The sequence below is a fragment of the Diabrotica undecimpunctata genome, chromosome 1 (assembly GCF_040954645.1).
Source record: "Diabrotica undecimpunctata isolate CICGRU chromosome 1, icDiaUnde3, whole genome shotgun sequence".
Lineage (NCBI taxonomy): Eukaryota > Metazoa > Arthropoda > Insecta > Coleoptera > Chrysomelidae > Diabrotica > Diabrotica undecimpunctata.
The window spans coordinates 51,169,994-51,187,428 of NC_092803.1; the positions used below are offsets into that span (position 1 = coordinate 51,169,994).

The 17,435-nt window shown below is 32.1% G+C and overlaps 1 protein-coding gene across 5 annotated transcripts in view; it reads left to right on the top strand.

Moving 5' to 3' along the window:
• The window catches only part of LOC140449230 (monocyte to macrophage differentiation factor 2), a 43,350-nt gene that overhangs the window by 14,574 nt on the left and 11,341 nt on the right, over positions 1-17,435 (top strand). The window contains exons 1-2 of one of the 5 annotated variants that reach the window (XM_072542445.1): positions 700-850; positions 12,056-12,131. In XM_072542445.1, the coding sequence (XP_072398546.1) occupies positions 12,058-12,131 (74 nt within the window). In that variant the 5' untranslated portion in view covers positions 700-850; positions 12,056-12,057. Of the gene's footprint in view, positions 1-699; positions 851-5,181; positions 5,396-11,812; positions 11,878-12,055; positions 12,132-12,316; positions 12,433-17,435 lie in introns of those variants that run through there. The other 4 variants (XM_072542434.1, XM_072542425.1, XM_072542417.1 and 1 more) reach the window with 4 other exon arrangements.

Sequence of the window (17,435 nt, forward strand, 5' to 3'; positions counted from 1 at the left end):
TTGATGCCTTTGCGAAGTGGTGCTGGAGAAGAATGCTGCGCATACCTTGGACAGCTCATAGGACAAATGTTTCCATTCTAAACCAACTCGATTAAAAAAAGACTGTCCACAGTATGTCTGCAACGTTTCTGTAATTTTTCGGTCACGTGGTTCGCAGAAATGACGATAGTTTGGAGAGATTAATTGCTTCTGGAAACGTTCCGGAGAGAAGATCAAGAAGAAGATCACCAACTAGATGGTCTGAGCAAATTAAGAATTCAGCTGGAAACTCATTCTGCGAAGCTATCAGAGCAGCTGAAGATAGAGACCAATGGAGAAAAATTGTTAGGAATATTGGAAGAAATCACGATCCTCAGTAATGGGGAAACGACAAGAGAGAGTTTAAATTAGTTTGTTTATTAAATCGTATCTTAAAATTACAGAAATCAATATTTTTGACAATTTTTCGAAAAAGTTAATCGTATTATTAAAATGTATCTTAAAACGTATTGTTTTAAGAACAAAATATGATTGATTCAATATATTGAAATGTCAGTTGGTAGTTCAAATTTCTTTCCTAGATGGCGTAGTTACCCTACCGGACAAATAGTGTGACTTGTAGTACTAGCCTTTTTTATAGATAGATAAAGATAAATGAAACAAAAAGAAAACAATTTATATTTACAAAGCAAAAAATTGGTCTTTAATACCTGGATTATTACCACAAAACTCATTTCTAAAAATGAAAACAATTTCAATATTCCCCCATGGATTCCACATGTAGATTAAAGGTATCATGAAAACGTAGCACAGTTACATAAAGAAGTTACGTAAAACCTTGGATGCGCATTGACGTGGAGGAATCCCTAAAGTGAGTATTTCTATTAGCTAATTATACGGGTGATACTTTTGGAATAATATTTTGCATACATGCAGTTAGGCAAGCTTGTATCGGTGATATATTGTTTGAGTTGGTATTATTAACTATAAATAAGTGATAAGAAAAACATTTCTTATTACCATTTTTTTACTTTCTTTATTAGATTGACAGTATACGTGGTACATAGGACACGTATTATCTTCATTATTATTCAGCGTTTTCTTTAAAAATATTATTGACCACGTCTTTTTCTAGTTTTTCTCCGTTTCTTTTGTTGTGTTATATTCCAGTTCGAGTCATGTTCCTTTCGTGTTTTTAATTTCGTCGGCCCATCTTGTTGGTTATCTGTCAACACTACGTTGTTGATTCTTCAATTTTTACTTTAATATTTTTTGAATATTTCTTTCGATATTCCTGCATGCACTATCCATTCATTTATGCATCGTGCCCTATTCTTATAATTTTTATGCATATTCATCAACTTTTTCCTAGTCCTTATCCAGTTTTGTTTCAACATGTTTCCCAAGGTCGTCACTTTATCTCATCTGGAACCTTTTCTTTCTCTCTCATATTTCTATGGTTGTCAATACATTATTGGCTCATTTCAAATCTCGCTATTTTGTCTAACAGTACTATCTGCAAATTACTATTAGTTTTAGCTTACTCTGTAAATCACTCACTTTGCCACATCTCAAATCCATTTACTTTTTTTAGATAGGTTAGGTGAAAGCTAAACAATGCGAAGTTTTGAATTCCATAAAAATTAGGAAATTGGAATACTTGGGGCACATCATGAGAGGTGAAGAATACGAACTATTAAGGAATGCAAGGCAAAATTAAAGGCAGAAGAAGCGTAGGAAGACGTGGCCACGCAATCTACGTGAATGGTTTAGATGCAGTTCAATTGAAATATTCAGGCGCGTAACTAGCAAAATTATAATTGCCGGAATCATTTCCAATCTCCTATAGGAGCAGAACTTGAAGGAGAAGAAGATGATCGCTTTTTAGGTAAAAGCTTTCAACAACTCAAAGAAGCTATAAACCTAAACTCATTGGCATCTCATATTGTTAGGACCAGAGATAAAGCTCGAACATGAGACGTAAAGAAACGTTTAAAATCCTTGAAATCGGAATTTATCGAGACCGAACATTCTCACCCTTTCATAAGTGAAGAAATAGAGACTGCTCTTAAAGATGTTTCTCCTGGAAAAGCCCCAGGTTTCTACGGCATTCACCGTCTATTTATTTAACAGCTTCATAAAAACTGACTTAATTTGCTGCAAAATTCAAAAATTGAATATAAAAGCTTCACTCTTCATTTTTAAAACGAAATTTAAGTTTTATCGATCGGACACACAAAGATATCGAATTTTAACCGTCGAGTTAATACAAATTTTATTTAAAAAATTGATTCACGCTTGCAACTGAAATTCAAAATCGCCGGTCTCTTCAAGCGATATTTCTGAAAGAACGGTTCATTCTACAGAAAAATTGCTAATAAACATTTTTGTTCAAAATTATTTTAGCTGCATTTCTTGTTGAAACATTTTTTCGACGGCGAACAGATTCTTGGTAAATCGATGTTTTCCGTTTTCCCCCTATACGAGGGGTTTTTTGGGAAGCCCGAGGGTAGGAGTGGCAAACCTTTATACAATTTTTTTAAGATAGCAAAATTGACATTCTCAGCAACATTCAGCTTGTTCGTATGATTTTTCCAGGTTCAGTGGCATTTTCGTCAAAAAACAAAATGTTTTTTTCTTATAGCCAGATACAAGATTTTGAATATTGATAGCTCATCGATTTACTTAAAAAAACTGTTAACAAAGTGTATAGAGAGAATAAGATTTTTTTAAAGAAATTTGTATTAAAATCCTATTTCTAAATACAGGACGTTCAAAAATGGTCCGCCATTGTCCAAAATTTAAAATCACAGTCAATTATTTGTAAATGAAACACTTTGTGTATTTTATGACGTTCTCAAACTATTAATTGCCTTCCAATTAGTTCTCCATGTATATTTAAAGTTATTACATATTTTTAAAGCGAATTATGGCTTGATGTTAAAGATAAGGCTCATTTATTATTAAACTCCAATATGGTTTTCACGACAAAAAATATGCATTTAAAAACTGTCCAATTTTTATTACTGTTTTTGTTTGACTAGTAACTCATTTACTTACTTATCCGTGACTTTATACAGCATATTGTATGTTCAATACTGAATTTTTAATGCCTGTTTAAAAAAATCCTGCCTAAGGTACAAGCCTCTCCCCATTTACGTTACTTTCAAGTTAGGTACTTAGGTACCATGATACTATAACAAGATATGCTCACTTGCCGTTCTAATTTTAATCGACTTTGCGCATGACGTCATAGCGAGACAAAGCCAGGAGACTTGTATGTATTATATTTTAACGATGCATCATATGGCAACGTTGTTCAATTACTGTAATAAAAAAACTTGGAAACTTAAACTGTTAATAGTAAGTATACCTCGATGCCATATCTTGCACTAAGAAGTCATAACTAGTTATTTTATGTGAAAACGTGTTTTGAAAATTAATTAGTAATTTGTAAAATTAATTAAAGAAATATATGAATCTACGATTTGATTGTGTATTACAAACAAAATAAATATTGCTACAAAACATAAATTAAATACAAAAGGCCGACAAAATGTAAAGAATTTGACCATAAAGGAAAAGTTGGTCATACTTGAGACTTTATGAATATCATTTAGATATTTATTTTACAATCTTTGTGATTTTTCTTCTGCGGATATTGTAATTATCTTTAATATTTTGATTTAGAATTAGTATTTTAAAATACATTTTACATCTAAAAAAAAAGTAATTTTACATCTTCGCTAACATTTACATATTTTGCAGCTTCTATTAAGTTTAAATAATTTTTTGTTATTTTTAATGTGTCGCCATTATAACTACGAAAAATATATTCCAGTTCACTACATACTACATACATCCAAAGTAACTTTTTTTAAAGACCTATCAAAAATAAAGTATTACTTCAAGGTCTATTAAAATGGGCATTAGTATATATTATTATCTATAGAAACATTTGCTCTGCTGTTAAAGTGTGTCTAAAACCAAAATACTAACATGTTTTTTAATATATTTCTTTTTTCCATTCTTCTTTTGCGTCTATTTTCAGGCGAAGTTTTAGCGCTTGGGGATTTTATCAAATGAACTGAATGTTTTCACCTCAAAATTTATATAACAATATAATATACAAAGTCTTTACTACATCAATGAATAAATAAAAAATATCATTCACTACGTTTTGAAATACACAGTTAAATACACACTTATGGGCATTTAACTTGCCCTCATTAAAGTTGTCTCGGGCTTACGTCACAAGAACATGCGCGTTGACTTATCTTGTTTTGTTAAAGTATCATGCTTAGGTACTGATTTTATTTTTGCTAAAGAAAACTGTCAAGAATTTGTATCTTCTTGTATCTTGTAAAGTGCCTTTCTTATGACGTCAACTATAAACATTTTATTTGCAGAGTAGATCCAACTCCCTACTGAAATCAGATGTACAATATGCTAAAACCTTCCATAATATATCTAACAAAAGTTACAATAAAGTTTTTTAATAAAGAAGATCTATAACCCTGTTGTTTTAGACATTTTTCAATAATCGCCCTATACGTCGTTAATGTGGGAAGCTTGTGATGATTTGCCTGTCATCATGACAACTATCAACAAGTCATAACAACTTTTTTCTATCTCTAGTTTTCGATATACCCTGCAATACATACTAATTTGGGACATCCTATACAGTTCTTTGCTGAGTATGAAGTCATAGGCTTCTCATTCGGTATCTCATTCTCATAGGTATCTCGTTTAAAAAAAAATGTAGTATTTTCACTACAGATATTTTGTCTGTAGTGGACCTCCTTTTTTTTTAAATCCTCCATAATATTTTCATACAACCCGTAACTTTAGGATACCCCCTAATAGTTACCAATGAAGAACAAGTAAGCACACACTACTCAAAACTCAAAAGCGGATCTAGGTGTCTCAATTTATTTTAATTCGATTTCTCTCCACCTGTAATTTAGTACGCTATTTTTTTAATATATTTCAACATTTGTTATATTTTGTCATATATTTTTGTATCATGTAAAATAGTATCCCTTTTATGTCAGACTCTTGGAAGAATCACCCTTTATACTAAGCAACAACGTAATCGCGTAATTTTTTCAAGTACACAGATCTCATTTTCTCGTTATCCGTAATCCTTTTAGTTGCGCAAGAGACTTTGTATCGTGCCCGTTGTGGATATCCAAACAGTTATACCGACAAATTGAGCTATGCAATTTTTTAATCAACCGAATATCCTGATTGTTAGGTAGTGTTATTGTGTTCTATTATTTTAAATAGAGCAATCTTTTGCACGAAAGATAAACGAAGTGTTCATTACTGTTTAATGTAATGTTATACTAAACTAATAAATTCGCGAAAGTTTTAGATTCGTCTGAAATAAAAAACTAGCATTGACAAATATCAGGTAAATTGTTATTTTAATTAAAGAATTGTAGACATCTATAGTTTTTGTACCATTGTCATATCATCACGGGCTTTTCTTTCATTGCAGACTTGTTAATTGTTAAGCTTTTTGGAATTTCTGATTGATTTGTTACAAGATGTTCTGGTCCTCTCTTTATATTTTGCTTCTACCTTTCTCTGCCTATCATAGGTATATTTTTTGTAATTGTTTGAATGTCCTATTCATCTTATTCTTTGCCCATTCATACAAGTTTTGTGAATTGATCGTGACATACCTTTAATTGATCTGTGATTTTTCTTCCTCCTTTCCTCTCGATAGTTTTCAATAGAGGAAAATTCAGCTTTTATTTATTTTACAGGTAATTTATGATATTTATTCACAAATACATAAAGGAATATAATCTAACATTACTACAGGATAGATATAATCAATTTTGGCAGCGTCTTACATTTTTTTCTTCTCTTTCTTTTTATTGATACATATATTACCTGTTTCCTAAATTCTGTTAGAATATAATCATTCTATATTTTCCTATCATGTTGTATTTTTCGGACTATTCTGTTTTCTGATAGTCTATTAATGTGTCTGTTCCATTCTTAGTTTCTATCTCACACCCTTTCATTTATGTTGTCTATAACGTATGTCCTAAAAGTTTTGGCACAAAATATTTTTCAGATTTTTTTTAATGAAGAAATTTATTTAAACACTAACTAGTTATCATAAATAACACCTCAATACTTAACTAAACTATACTATCGAATTATGTTGCTGGCCCATTGCGCTCTATCAGACGCAATTTCTTCGAATATCTCTCATGAGGTCCAGAACTGAATTCAGATTAATTTCTCTCACTTTTTCGTAAATTACGTACGCCGTCTTATTGTTACAGCCTCAATGATAAACCTTTCTAAACAATAAAGCCCAAAATCCTCTATTGGGCGAGCCTACAGCAAGTTTGGAGGATTATTCTTTTTGGGAAGAAAGGGTATGTGGCGTTGTTTTGAGTATGTCTTGAGCAATGGCATGATGCTTGGTCTGGCCAAAACATGATATCGTCATTAGCATGATGTTCCTGGACAAACTGAAGTAATTTGAAAAGGCAGTTATCAATATAGCTCTGACTATTCAAAGGTTCATCCCTCACTCTTCCCACAAAAGGTCGGGATACACCCCTGTTAGAAATTGCGCATCAGACATGGATTTTATCTGCAAATATTTTTAGTTTAGTTCAAACTATATCATACTCCTAGAAGATCTGTATTGACAAGCCATTTCTAATGTATTTACTATTTTTAATCTCAATTTACCACTTTAGTCGTTCTTTTGATCCAACTAGACTTTTTTGTGATGATATTTTGACGGTAAATCCCTTAGGCTTAGTATTGAACTTATGTACCTAAAATTCTTTGTAGATGGTCTTTATCTGCGCTATAATACCTGCATTAGGTTTTTTATGTTCATTTCCAAACCTTATTTCGTGGATTGTTCTATCAGTTTCTTTATTACATTGGTGTTCCGCAACAACTACATGATCTTCTTCAAAGAGGATTGTAAGCAATGACGTGTTCTCTAGCTATATTCTCATGTTGTCTATATTTGCAATCTAGTATTGGGCTGTGTTTTCTTATCCACTGCTTATTTTAGAGCCCTGCTAATATAAATTTTAAATAGGATTGGCGAAAGACAGGAGCACTCTTTAATTCAGTAATATTCGATATCTTCAACACAGGTTTACTAGTTATTATATGCCCACATCTAAAAAATAAACTCAAAATCTATTAAAACATTCAAAAAATATTTTTTAACCACTCATTATGGCAATTTGATAGAAAGGTTTCCACAGAATGTTATATTACAACTTAAACTATGAGAAAACGACTATCTTTAGTATTTAACAGGACAAAATCACTGGCAACGAAAAAAGAATAAAACATCAATTTAAATATTTTTCAACTTCGTAAATAAATTCAATGATTTATTGATTTATTTTAAAATAAACCTGATAAAAACAACAACAAAATACCGGGAAATACAGTAAAAAAATAATTAAAGTTTTAATCATACAATAACATAACCTTAAAATATGACATTCATAGTAAATATCTTAATACTTTGATATTCTTACCTCACAACTTCACGAACAACAAATAATTCCAATCGCACAGAATGAATATTTATTTATATTTATAACCAAAAGTCCTTATTTATTCTTCAAACAATTAAAAAACCAATATTGCCAACTTATTATGGGACAAATACACTCAAATTAGAAATGTCTGGAAAAACTTTAAAACCGCCGCCCATTATGACGTCAGACTTAGGTAGTTCATTGCTCTTCTTCTTCTTATTATACTCTTTTAGTATGTTTTTTAGTTTTAGGATTGATTCGCTTGTTTCCCCGAAAGTTAGTGGATCAACTTCGTTTTAATTGATATCAGAATTCAGATATATGGGAGAGTTTCATCATTATTAGTACGTAGGGTATTTCTGTGTGGTTCTGGTTCCTCCACCTCTTCCAGTACTTTGGTATCATACTTCCATTTATTCTCTTCTGAAAATATTTTTCCTGTCTTATAAGATTCGACTGTTGCTCACGTTTTATTTCTTGCATGACACTATGTATGAATTTTCCTTTCAGTAGCTTCCTCGAACTCAGCGTTGAACAAATTGATGCGTTTCTTAAACTCTTCCATTCCTAGTTTCTGATTTGATACACATTTTATGAATTCTTTACATACATCCAATTTCCAAATTATTATGGGCTTGGATTCCGTATCTAAGGTGGTTATCAGCTCATTGATTCACTGCTGGTATATTTAGAAATTTGTTTATTACATAGCTAATTGTTTTGAAATCAAAAACTATTTGAGAATATAAATTGGAAATCTGCTTCAAAGGCTTCATGGCAAAGATTGCCATGAGTTCGCTCTGATAAGCCAAGAGGCAGAAATATGCATATCAGCGAATGGTGGTACGCTGTAACGAAATCACACTAAATCCGTCTATTTTATTTTCAAAAACTATTTGTTGCGTTCTACCTTGGACTATAAAAGTAGTACCAAGTTCATGTTTGTTATTCTGACAGACGCATTATACATCTTCGTGACTTCTGTGTAATATCTGTGTGCTAATTGAATAGCTCGTCGTACTGAGTTTCTTTTAGTTTTCTCGTTTATTATAGGGATTTTATCTTCAAAGTAAAGATTTTTACATTATTATCCTGTCCATCATTGTCCATCTATTATTAGTAGCTGGCATCCTTTATGTAAGTTCCAATCATTATATTCTGATTTCGATTTTGCAATAATACTTTTTTGTGGGATTAGGGTTTTAGCCTAATTCCCAACCCCCCAACCCCATAAACTTAACCAAGAAGTCCTGTGCTTTCAACGAAAGCCAGTAGCTTCTTACTGGAAGTTTAAAACATTATTCCGTCAGTTATAATTTAATTCTCGCTAAATGAATTCTGTGAGGCTAGTAAATGAAATTTTATCGATACCATTTATTAGTTTTTTGTATGGATTTGTCCTTGTGTGGATGTCAATTTGTTTTGACGATTTACAGCTACTTTCCAACCTCATAACTTACAGCGTTTTTAGTCTTGATACCACAGAATGGCTCTGTGCATACAAAACGTTCCCTCGAGCGTCGTTATGGTAACGACTCCTTATGATGTTCGTTCTCTTGTAATAAAGATTAATTCTCTTCGCTTTGTAGTCCCTCTTATATAATTTTATTGGTACACGCTATCAACCCAAAAATTTCAGCCTGGAATACTGCATTATGTTGATCAAGGCTGTAAAACTTTTTTGTTTACTGTTCAAAGAATCCCTTTGGGATGTCCACACTGCTGCACTTCCATTTTCAACATGCGGTTCAACATTCCTTTCAACAATCAATTCAACATGCGTCAACGCATGCCTTCGCGTGTGCGCTTAGACGTATGCCTTTTCCCTATCCATATACAGTGCCTTTCAGTATATTCACGATGGATAAAGGTGACGCTATTTTGCTAAGAGGATTTAGTATTGTATATTTCGTGTTAAAGAAAGTTGAAAAACGTAAAAGATTGAAACGAACAACATGGATAAAGAGTTATTTTAAAACTCCCAATTTTTGTATTCTAAAGGATTTAGAAGGCGACGACAATGTGTTGTTTAAAAATTTTACAAGTATGTCAAAAAACAACTTTGACAATCTTCTGTATATGGTTAGGCAAGGCCATTAGGAGAGAAATGTGATAGCAACTTTGGAAAAGCAATACCTGCTGATATAAGATTCGCGATAACTTTGTGGTTCTTGGCAACTGAAGACAGCTATTCATCGTTAATGTACCTTTGTAGAGTGTCAAAGCAATCTTCAACAAAATTTGGTTCCAAATATAAAGCTATGTTAGCCTCCCACTGACGAAAAAAAAAAAAAGGAAAATTGTTACTTTGCTATCAACCATGCATAATACTGGTGAAATTACTAGTATATAGAATCTAGTGTACTAGAAAATTTTAATAGTACACAGTCAAAAGTCAAACAAAAAGATGGCCTTTGACAGTTTTTTTAAAAAGAAAGAAACAAAGAGTTACTTGCTACTGAAATAAGTGGAGATGAAACTTCTAAATCGCAAGGTCATCCGCAAAACCTGGAGAATTAAAACGTGGTAGATGTTGGAAATGCTTCAGAAATTTTGACAGAAAATATTTCCAGAGATGTCAGAAGTGCAATTGATTTGTTTGTAAGGACCATCATATAACTACTTGCCTTCCACGTATAACAAACAATTTGTAAAACTATTAGTTGTTTATTAGAATTTACTAAAAATGTAAAAGATTTTAAAACTTTTAAATATATTTAATAAATTTTGTATTTCATATAAATAACTATTTTTTACAAATATTGCTACACTGTTTGATGGAAAGCTTTGGGGTCACTATTGACCCCATTGGTGTTACGTGTCACAAAAAATCTGATATTATGAGGGTTAGTATCATGTATGGGAAAATATGAATGCCAATTTTTACATCTGACGATAGTAAAATAAATATTTTATTGCATTTTTTATGGTAGTCTACTTCCTTGTGAGCCTATTGATACCAAATATAAGAAGGTCTATAGTTAATAACTATATATTAAAAAAAATATTTTTATCATGAATTTTATAACATACTTTTCATACCAAAATGAAAAATAGAAAATATAAAAAAGGAAAGTTGAAGCGCAAAGAAATCCAACTGCGGTGGAACTGCATGTGCTGCTCTGTGCGGTATGACAAACCGGGTCCAGGACAGTAAACAAGCATGAGACATGCCTTAGCGCATACACTTCTTTGACAACGTATGCTCTGCAGCATGCGTCTAAGCGACAAGCGTTCACAAAAAGACACGCAGTGTGGACATAGCTATTTGATTTCTTGGGAACTCTTTGATCGATAAGTGAATTATATTAATTCCCCATTGCCCCATTGGAGCAGGGGATATTCTTTTCCGTAAATAGTATAACTGCATTAACTTAAATGAATTCCTCTCTGTAAAAATGGATTCGGATATTATCTTGTCTGAGCTCATCTGAAAGATAGGTTCCTCTTCTCATAAACACTACCACTAATATTTGTGTGTCTATTCAATATATCACTAAGTCTCCATGTAATGCTAGATTCGAATCTTAACGTAGTCGTAAAGGTTACGGCTGCAACCTATAAATGCACCGGGAAACTTTAAATAGACTTAAAAGGTACTGTTCGTCTACTATACTATTCACGGCTCTTATGATATTCATGAGCACCTGTGTCGTAGCATGTGACTAACTGCACGGGATAAATAGACTTTTTCCACCACTAGTACACGTCTAGAAAATATGTTATCTGTTTCTGTCCCTTTATACCTATGATTTAAATGTTGTTAAACCTGTGAGGACCAAATATTTCATTTTGAGGTTCTCAGTCAGCTATAAGGTTATAATTATTTTGTACTTACATAAATCTCCCGTCCCGAGTCACTTTTTCTGACCTTGGACATGAACACTCAAAAGGTACTTTATAATATCTTTCTCAGTGTTCGTGTGTTTTCCATTCATTAAATTAACTTATTTTAAGTTTAACTTAACTTTAACTTAAGTTTAACTTAAGTTTGTTGATATTTCTCCTTTTAAGAATTTTGTTTACTCATGTCTAATATACTTTAAATGCTTTTACAGAAATATTTCAAGGATTTATTTATTAAGGCAAGGGGGACAGATGCTCCAAAGAACATATTGCTTTTAAGAAACATTAAAACCTGTACATATTAAAAAATACTGATAAATCAAATCAAAAAAAAATTAGTGGTAATTTACAATCATAAGATACAAGAAGTTACGCCTGTTTAGGCAACACATGTTACTCTCATTTACCGACTGTCAGATTCCTAGATATAAACATAAACATTAAAACATTACTCTTGACAGTTGCTTGGTGTAGGATAGTGCCAGGTGCTTTTGTTTATCCATTTCTGGTTAGTAAATAACATAAAAATTTAAAATATTTGCGCAAATTGGCAAAAAAATATGTTTTGGCAATTTAATTTAGTATTTATAAGCGGATAACAACGAAATCAACGCATTAAATGAATTGTTTTTTTCAGAATATGTATACAAAAGAAAGATTTTCATAAATAATTTCTTTGTTTTTAGTTATGCTAAGCAGTACTCTTCTGAAACAGTACCTTCTCTATATCAATAGAAACACCTATCTACAGAAATTGAAATGGTAAGTGTGTTAGAAATAGATTTTTAGTTTGTGTAATATGTTTTATGTTTAAAAAAATGTTTTTTTTTCTTCTATTTTTAACTTTGGATTAAAAATTTAATAAATTATTGTCCAGTTCGCACTATCTTTGAGTTAACTTATCGCACTTCTAACAAAATTTATCTACAAATCCTTGAATTTTGCAACTGTGCTGGTTATACATAATAGCAAATTATATCTGGTTTTTATGATTAGAAGTAAGAAGTGCCGCATTTTCTTATTAAAAAAAAATGATTGTTTTTGGAGATGTAGGCATCTATAGGTAAGCTAATATTTGTAAGTGTTGTTTAAATAATCACAATTATCAGTTCACTTAAAAATGTTAAATTGTTTGTATACATATGTTTTCAAAACACAGGTAAATGATAGTGAAAGTAGTATTGGGTAATATAAAAACCTTTCACTGAATCATACTGATATATTACTACAATTGTTTGTTAAATGACCTGCTTTCTAACAGACTGCTTTGCATGACATAACTGAAATGTTTTATAAGGAAAATACTTTAACAATTAGAATGTAAAATGTTAGTTTTGCCTTAAAATTTTGGTGAAGAATTACAGCTACATGTGAAGTAGCTTAATAAATTCTTTTAATATCATTCGTGATTAAAAAATAAATAAAAAAATATAATTACTTAAATATACAATAATATTTATAGCATGTTGATATAATAGTTAACAGTTAAATTAATTAAGGAATGAAACATTATTTAGCTCAAATAATATTCTTGCAATCTGAACTGTTCTCTCCAATAAATTATTACAAGGTCGATATTAATATTATGCATATTGTCTTCTCTAATAAACCACCGTTCAATTAATTTGTTAGTATGTTCTACACACTTTGCCCAGTTATACTTTTGAATTGCTTCCTTTCTCATACTTAATACATGTTTATCTCTATATTAATCTCTGCCAATATATATGTAATGTAGTAAGTCTTGCAATCTGCCCATACTAATTCGATTAAAATCTGGATGATACAAAGGCAAACTAACAAAGACACATTGTGCCCATGTTCACGTATTGATTCATCTACAGTATATATATATATATATATATATATATATATATATATATATATATATATATATATATATATATATATATATATTTTCTTGTCGATTCATCTTGGCCAATTGTAACAATTCTGTTTTTAACTGATGTTCATCAAAATTAACATTGTATTTCTTCAACTAATCTATGTCTGATTTTAACCATTTAGCGGAAGGTTTGTTTGTTCATGATCTGACTATGGAAGGGTGCATTGTCCATGACAATCATAGATGGATAATCTGCTGTCAAGAAGTTGGAACAAAATAACAAACTGGTGTCTGAAATAAAACCTTTTGCTGAATCAACATGAACCACAATAAATCTTTTTCCATCATAATCACCAGGCCTACATACACTCCTGCTGTTATCATCCTGCCATCCCAAATCTTTTAATATTCTACTCAAGGGTGTTTTACTTGTAAAAACAATTTCTTTAGCCTGCAGCTCATTGATCAATGATTCACGGGTATAACATGACAATTCTCAACAGAAAGTTGGATTACTTACTATCCTGGTACATATTATATATTGTATTTCGAATTACCATTTTATTGCCCTCAGGTAAATCAGTAGTTTTCGTTTTTAATTGAGGTCTGCTTTTTCCTGGAGAAGATAAAACAGGATTTTTTTCTTTTCTTTTTCGTATATTGTATACTGTTTTTCTCGCCAATTTAAGTGCGGCTGCTACCCTCTAAAACAGGGATTCCCAAACTTTTTTGTACCACGCCCCCTTTTGTTGAAATGAACGTTTCTTGTGCCCCCCACCCCTTAATAATAAATTGTGTGGGCCTAGGAACAAAAAAAAAAACTAAGTATTACATAGAAAACACGACTTTTATTTATACTGCCATAAGATACAATAATATCAGTTTTTATAAAATACAGGAATTGTTAATAAAAGAAATATAGATTAGGTTGGTTAGTCATTTTCTTTACTAGTATGTCTATTCGTGGCTGGCCATGCTTAGTTCATTTTGCTTTTCTGTTCCTTTTGCTGTGAAGGTGATTACTTCATCTCGAAGGTCAAATAATCTTACCAACATGTTTCCTTTTGAGAGCCGTCATAATTCTGTATGAAATAGTAGCGTTTTGTGATCACTCCCTAAATCTTCACAAAGAGCTTTAAATAGTCGAGTATTTAATGCACGGTTTTTTTTTATATAATTCACTACTTTAATACATAACTTTAAGACAGCATTCAGTTCATTTGAAAGAGTTTTTGCTGCCAAGGCTTGTCGATATATAACACAATGTATCCAGTCACATCAGCACTTTTATCTCTTACTAATTGTACAAATCCTGAGCGAGAATTAAGCATTGAAGGCACGCCATCCGTATATACACCGATCAGTTTTTGCCAAGAGAGTTCATGTTTGTCAAAAAAGTCTGAAACTGCTTTCATAACATCAATAGCTTTTGTTGTGGTGTCCAACTCTGTAGAAAAGAGTAGCTCGTCTTAACTGAGAATTAACTGAGAACATTGTGCTATGACTATGCTCTCGTCTAGCTGAATAGCAAACAATGGCAATTGTTTTACTGCATAAACTACCTGGTTTTGTATGTCTTCGGCCATATCATCAATGCGACGTTTCACAGTACTGTCAGAAAGAGCTATTTGAGATAACTTTTGCGTACTCTGCGTTCCAAGAATAATATCAGCTGCCTTTAACAAACACGGTTTAACAAGCGTCTCTCCAATAATATGGCTCTTCTTTTCTTTAGTAATTAGAAGTGATAGCTCAAACATGTACGCTTTTATACTGCAAAAATACGTGCAGGCTAGGCCGAGGTATCTCAAACACTGAGTCACAATTGATTAGCTCATTAGCTGCAGTTAGCTGGCCTGCATCTGGAGGTGGGAGGAAAGAGGGATGCAGTGCTGTGCTTGGAAACGCTTGGTTGTCAAATGCGAAATGCGTTGCTATTGCCACATTGAACGGATCACATTCCATTCTGAATTGTTATGATTTAGGTATCAAATTACAATTACGAATTTCCGGAATTTCTCATTCTTTGCATGTAGTTTTTAAACAATACAGGGAAGTATGAAATAAATTTTAATACAAACGTATTAAAAATACTATCAAATTTTTTTTGATGATAACAAATTTATACAGTAGATTTCCGAATAGCTCGTATTTATAATGTTAGGGCGGGGAGTCCCCAAGGTAAATCTTAGCATTCCATCTGAGATCACTGTTATTCCCCTAAGTGCCGGGGATTCACCTGTTACGAAAATTGAAATTCATCCCCACTATTTTACAGATACTTTACCATAACTACCATTTTTATATAGATATCTCCTGCCATCTACCGAAAAAGAAATAAGCATACAATAATGTGAAGTGCTAGACAAGTAGACTTCTATTTCACGGCATTACAGAGAACTAGATGTCAATTAATTATTTGATAAATATTTCTATTTCTATAAAAAGCTAAGAGTCTAAGAGTAAAAATTCTATTTTTATAAAAAGTCAAGGGTAAAAAATCCCAATTTTATTCTTGATTGCTGCAGCTGAAAAATCCGTAGAAATGTGATCGATATCCGAAAATCCTAAATAATTTCGAAAATCCGTAGATCTATAGATAAATCCGTAGAGTTAACAACACTGCAGTGGACTAACCGCGCATGGTCCACTTTACTCCTCTAAGATCCTATCAAATAAGGAGTTCCAAAACTACTTTAGTGCAGCCATCTAGTAACAAATAGAAAAATGTGGATTGGTTCACTATGCAGCTGATAGATTTCAACTAGACAGTTAATATTTTACAATAAAATAAATTTTGAATTTTTTGAAAAATGTGGATTGGTTCACTATGCAGCTGATAGATTTCAACTAGACAGTTAATATTTTACAATAAAATAAATTTTGAATTTTTGTGGGTTGGTCCGTTATTGCACTCATAGCCTCATATATAAAAATTGTTAATATAATCGTTAAAGAAAAGTAAGGGTTACAACATGTTAGAAACTGATACAGAACTATGGAAACCTACAAGTCTTCTTCAAACTGTCACAAGATTTTTCTACATGTGGGTTTTAAATGGATTTTTTTTATTTTCAATATACTCTTTATTAGTATATCTTGGTATGTGGAGTTGTTTTGAGCACTGAAACCGTTGTGAGATAGTAAAGGAGACAAATGGATGAGGACATACAGTGCTTGGAAGCGGGGATAAGACAAAATGTAGAAACAAAATAACAGAAGGTATCGGAAATATTGGGGAAAACCAAACCAGTTAAACAAAACGAATGGTTTGACAAGGAGTGCCAAGAAGCAGCAGATAACAAAAATAGAGCATACCTAAAGATAAATCAAGCTAGATGCACAAGAAGATCAAAGGAGGAATACCGGACCTTAAGAAGGGAAGAAAAAAGATTATATAGAAGAAAGAAAGGCAATTTGAAGAAAAACTGTTAGAAAACATAGAACGGCTAAGAAATCATAACGACATTCGAAAGTTCTATAGAAATGTAAACAAAATGAGTAAAGAGTTTAAGCTAAGAATAGGGAGCTGTAAGGATGAAGAAGGAAATTTCCTAAGTGATACGAACTGAATCTTGAACCGATAGGTTGAATTTTACGACGCAAAATTTAACGGCCATTATATCGAAGAAACAGAGAACGACTACCAAAACGAAAGACTACCTACCACTGAAGAGGTTGCCCAGCTATTAAAGGGCTTAAAAATAATAAAGCACCAGAAACTGATCACGTTTGTAGTGAGCTCTACAAGAGTGGTGGTCACGCCCTGCTACAAGCACTGCATAAACTTTTACTTCTTGCTCTAATGCAGAAGAATGAAAGACTTCTGGGAATATTCGAGCGTAAGATACTCCGTAAAATATATTCAGCTATAAACGATTAAGGGCAGTGGCGCAAAAGATTTAATTTCGAATTATACCTATTTAATTAACTAGATCTCGTAACGTTCATTAACACACAGCGACTTAGATGGGCTGGATACATAATACGAATGCCTGGCAACATGATTGCTAAAAATTTAACAATACGAACACCTATAGGAAGAAGAAGCAGATGCCGACGGCGAATTAGGTGGTTAGATGGAGTTAAGACCAACTTAGGGATACTAGAGATCAGAAGATGGCAACACGTTGCCAGAAACCGAACGGAATGGCGACTAATGTTTAGAGCAGGCCAGACAGAGGATTGTCGAGCCAAAGATGATGATAATGATGTGCAGT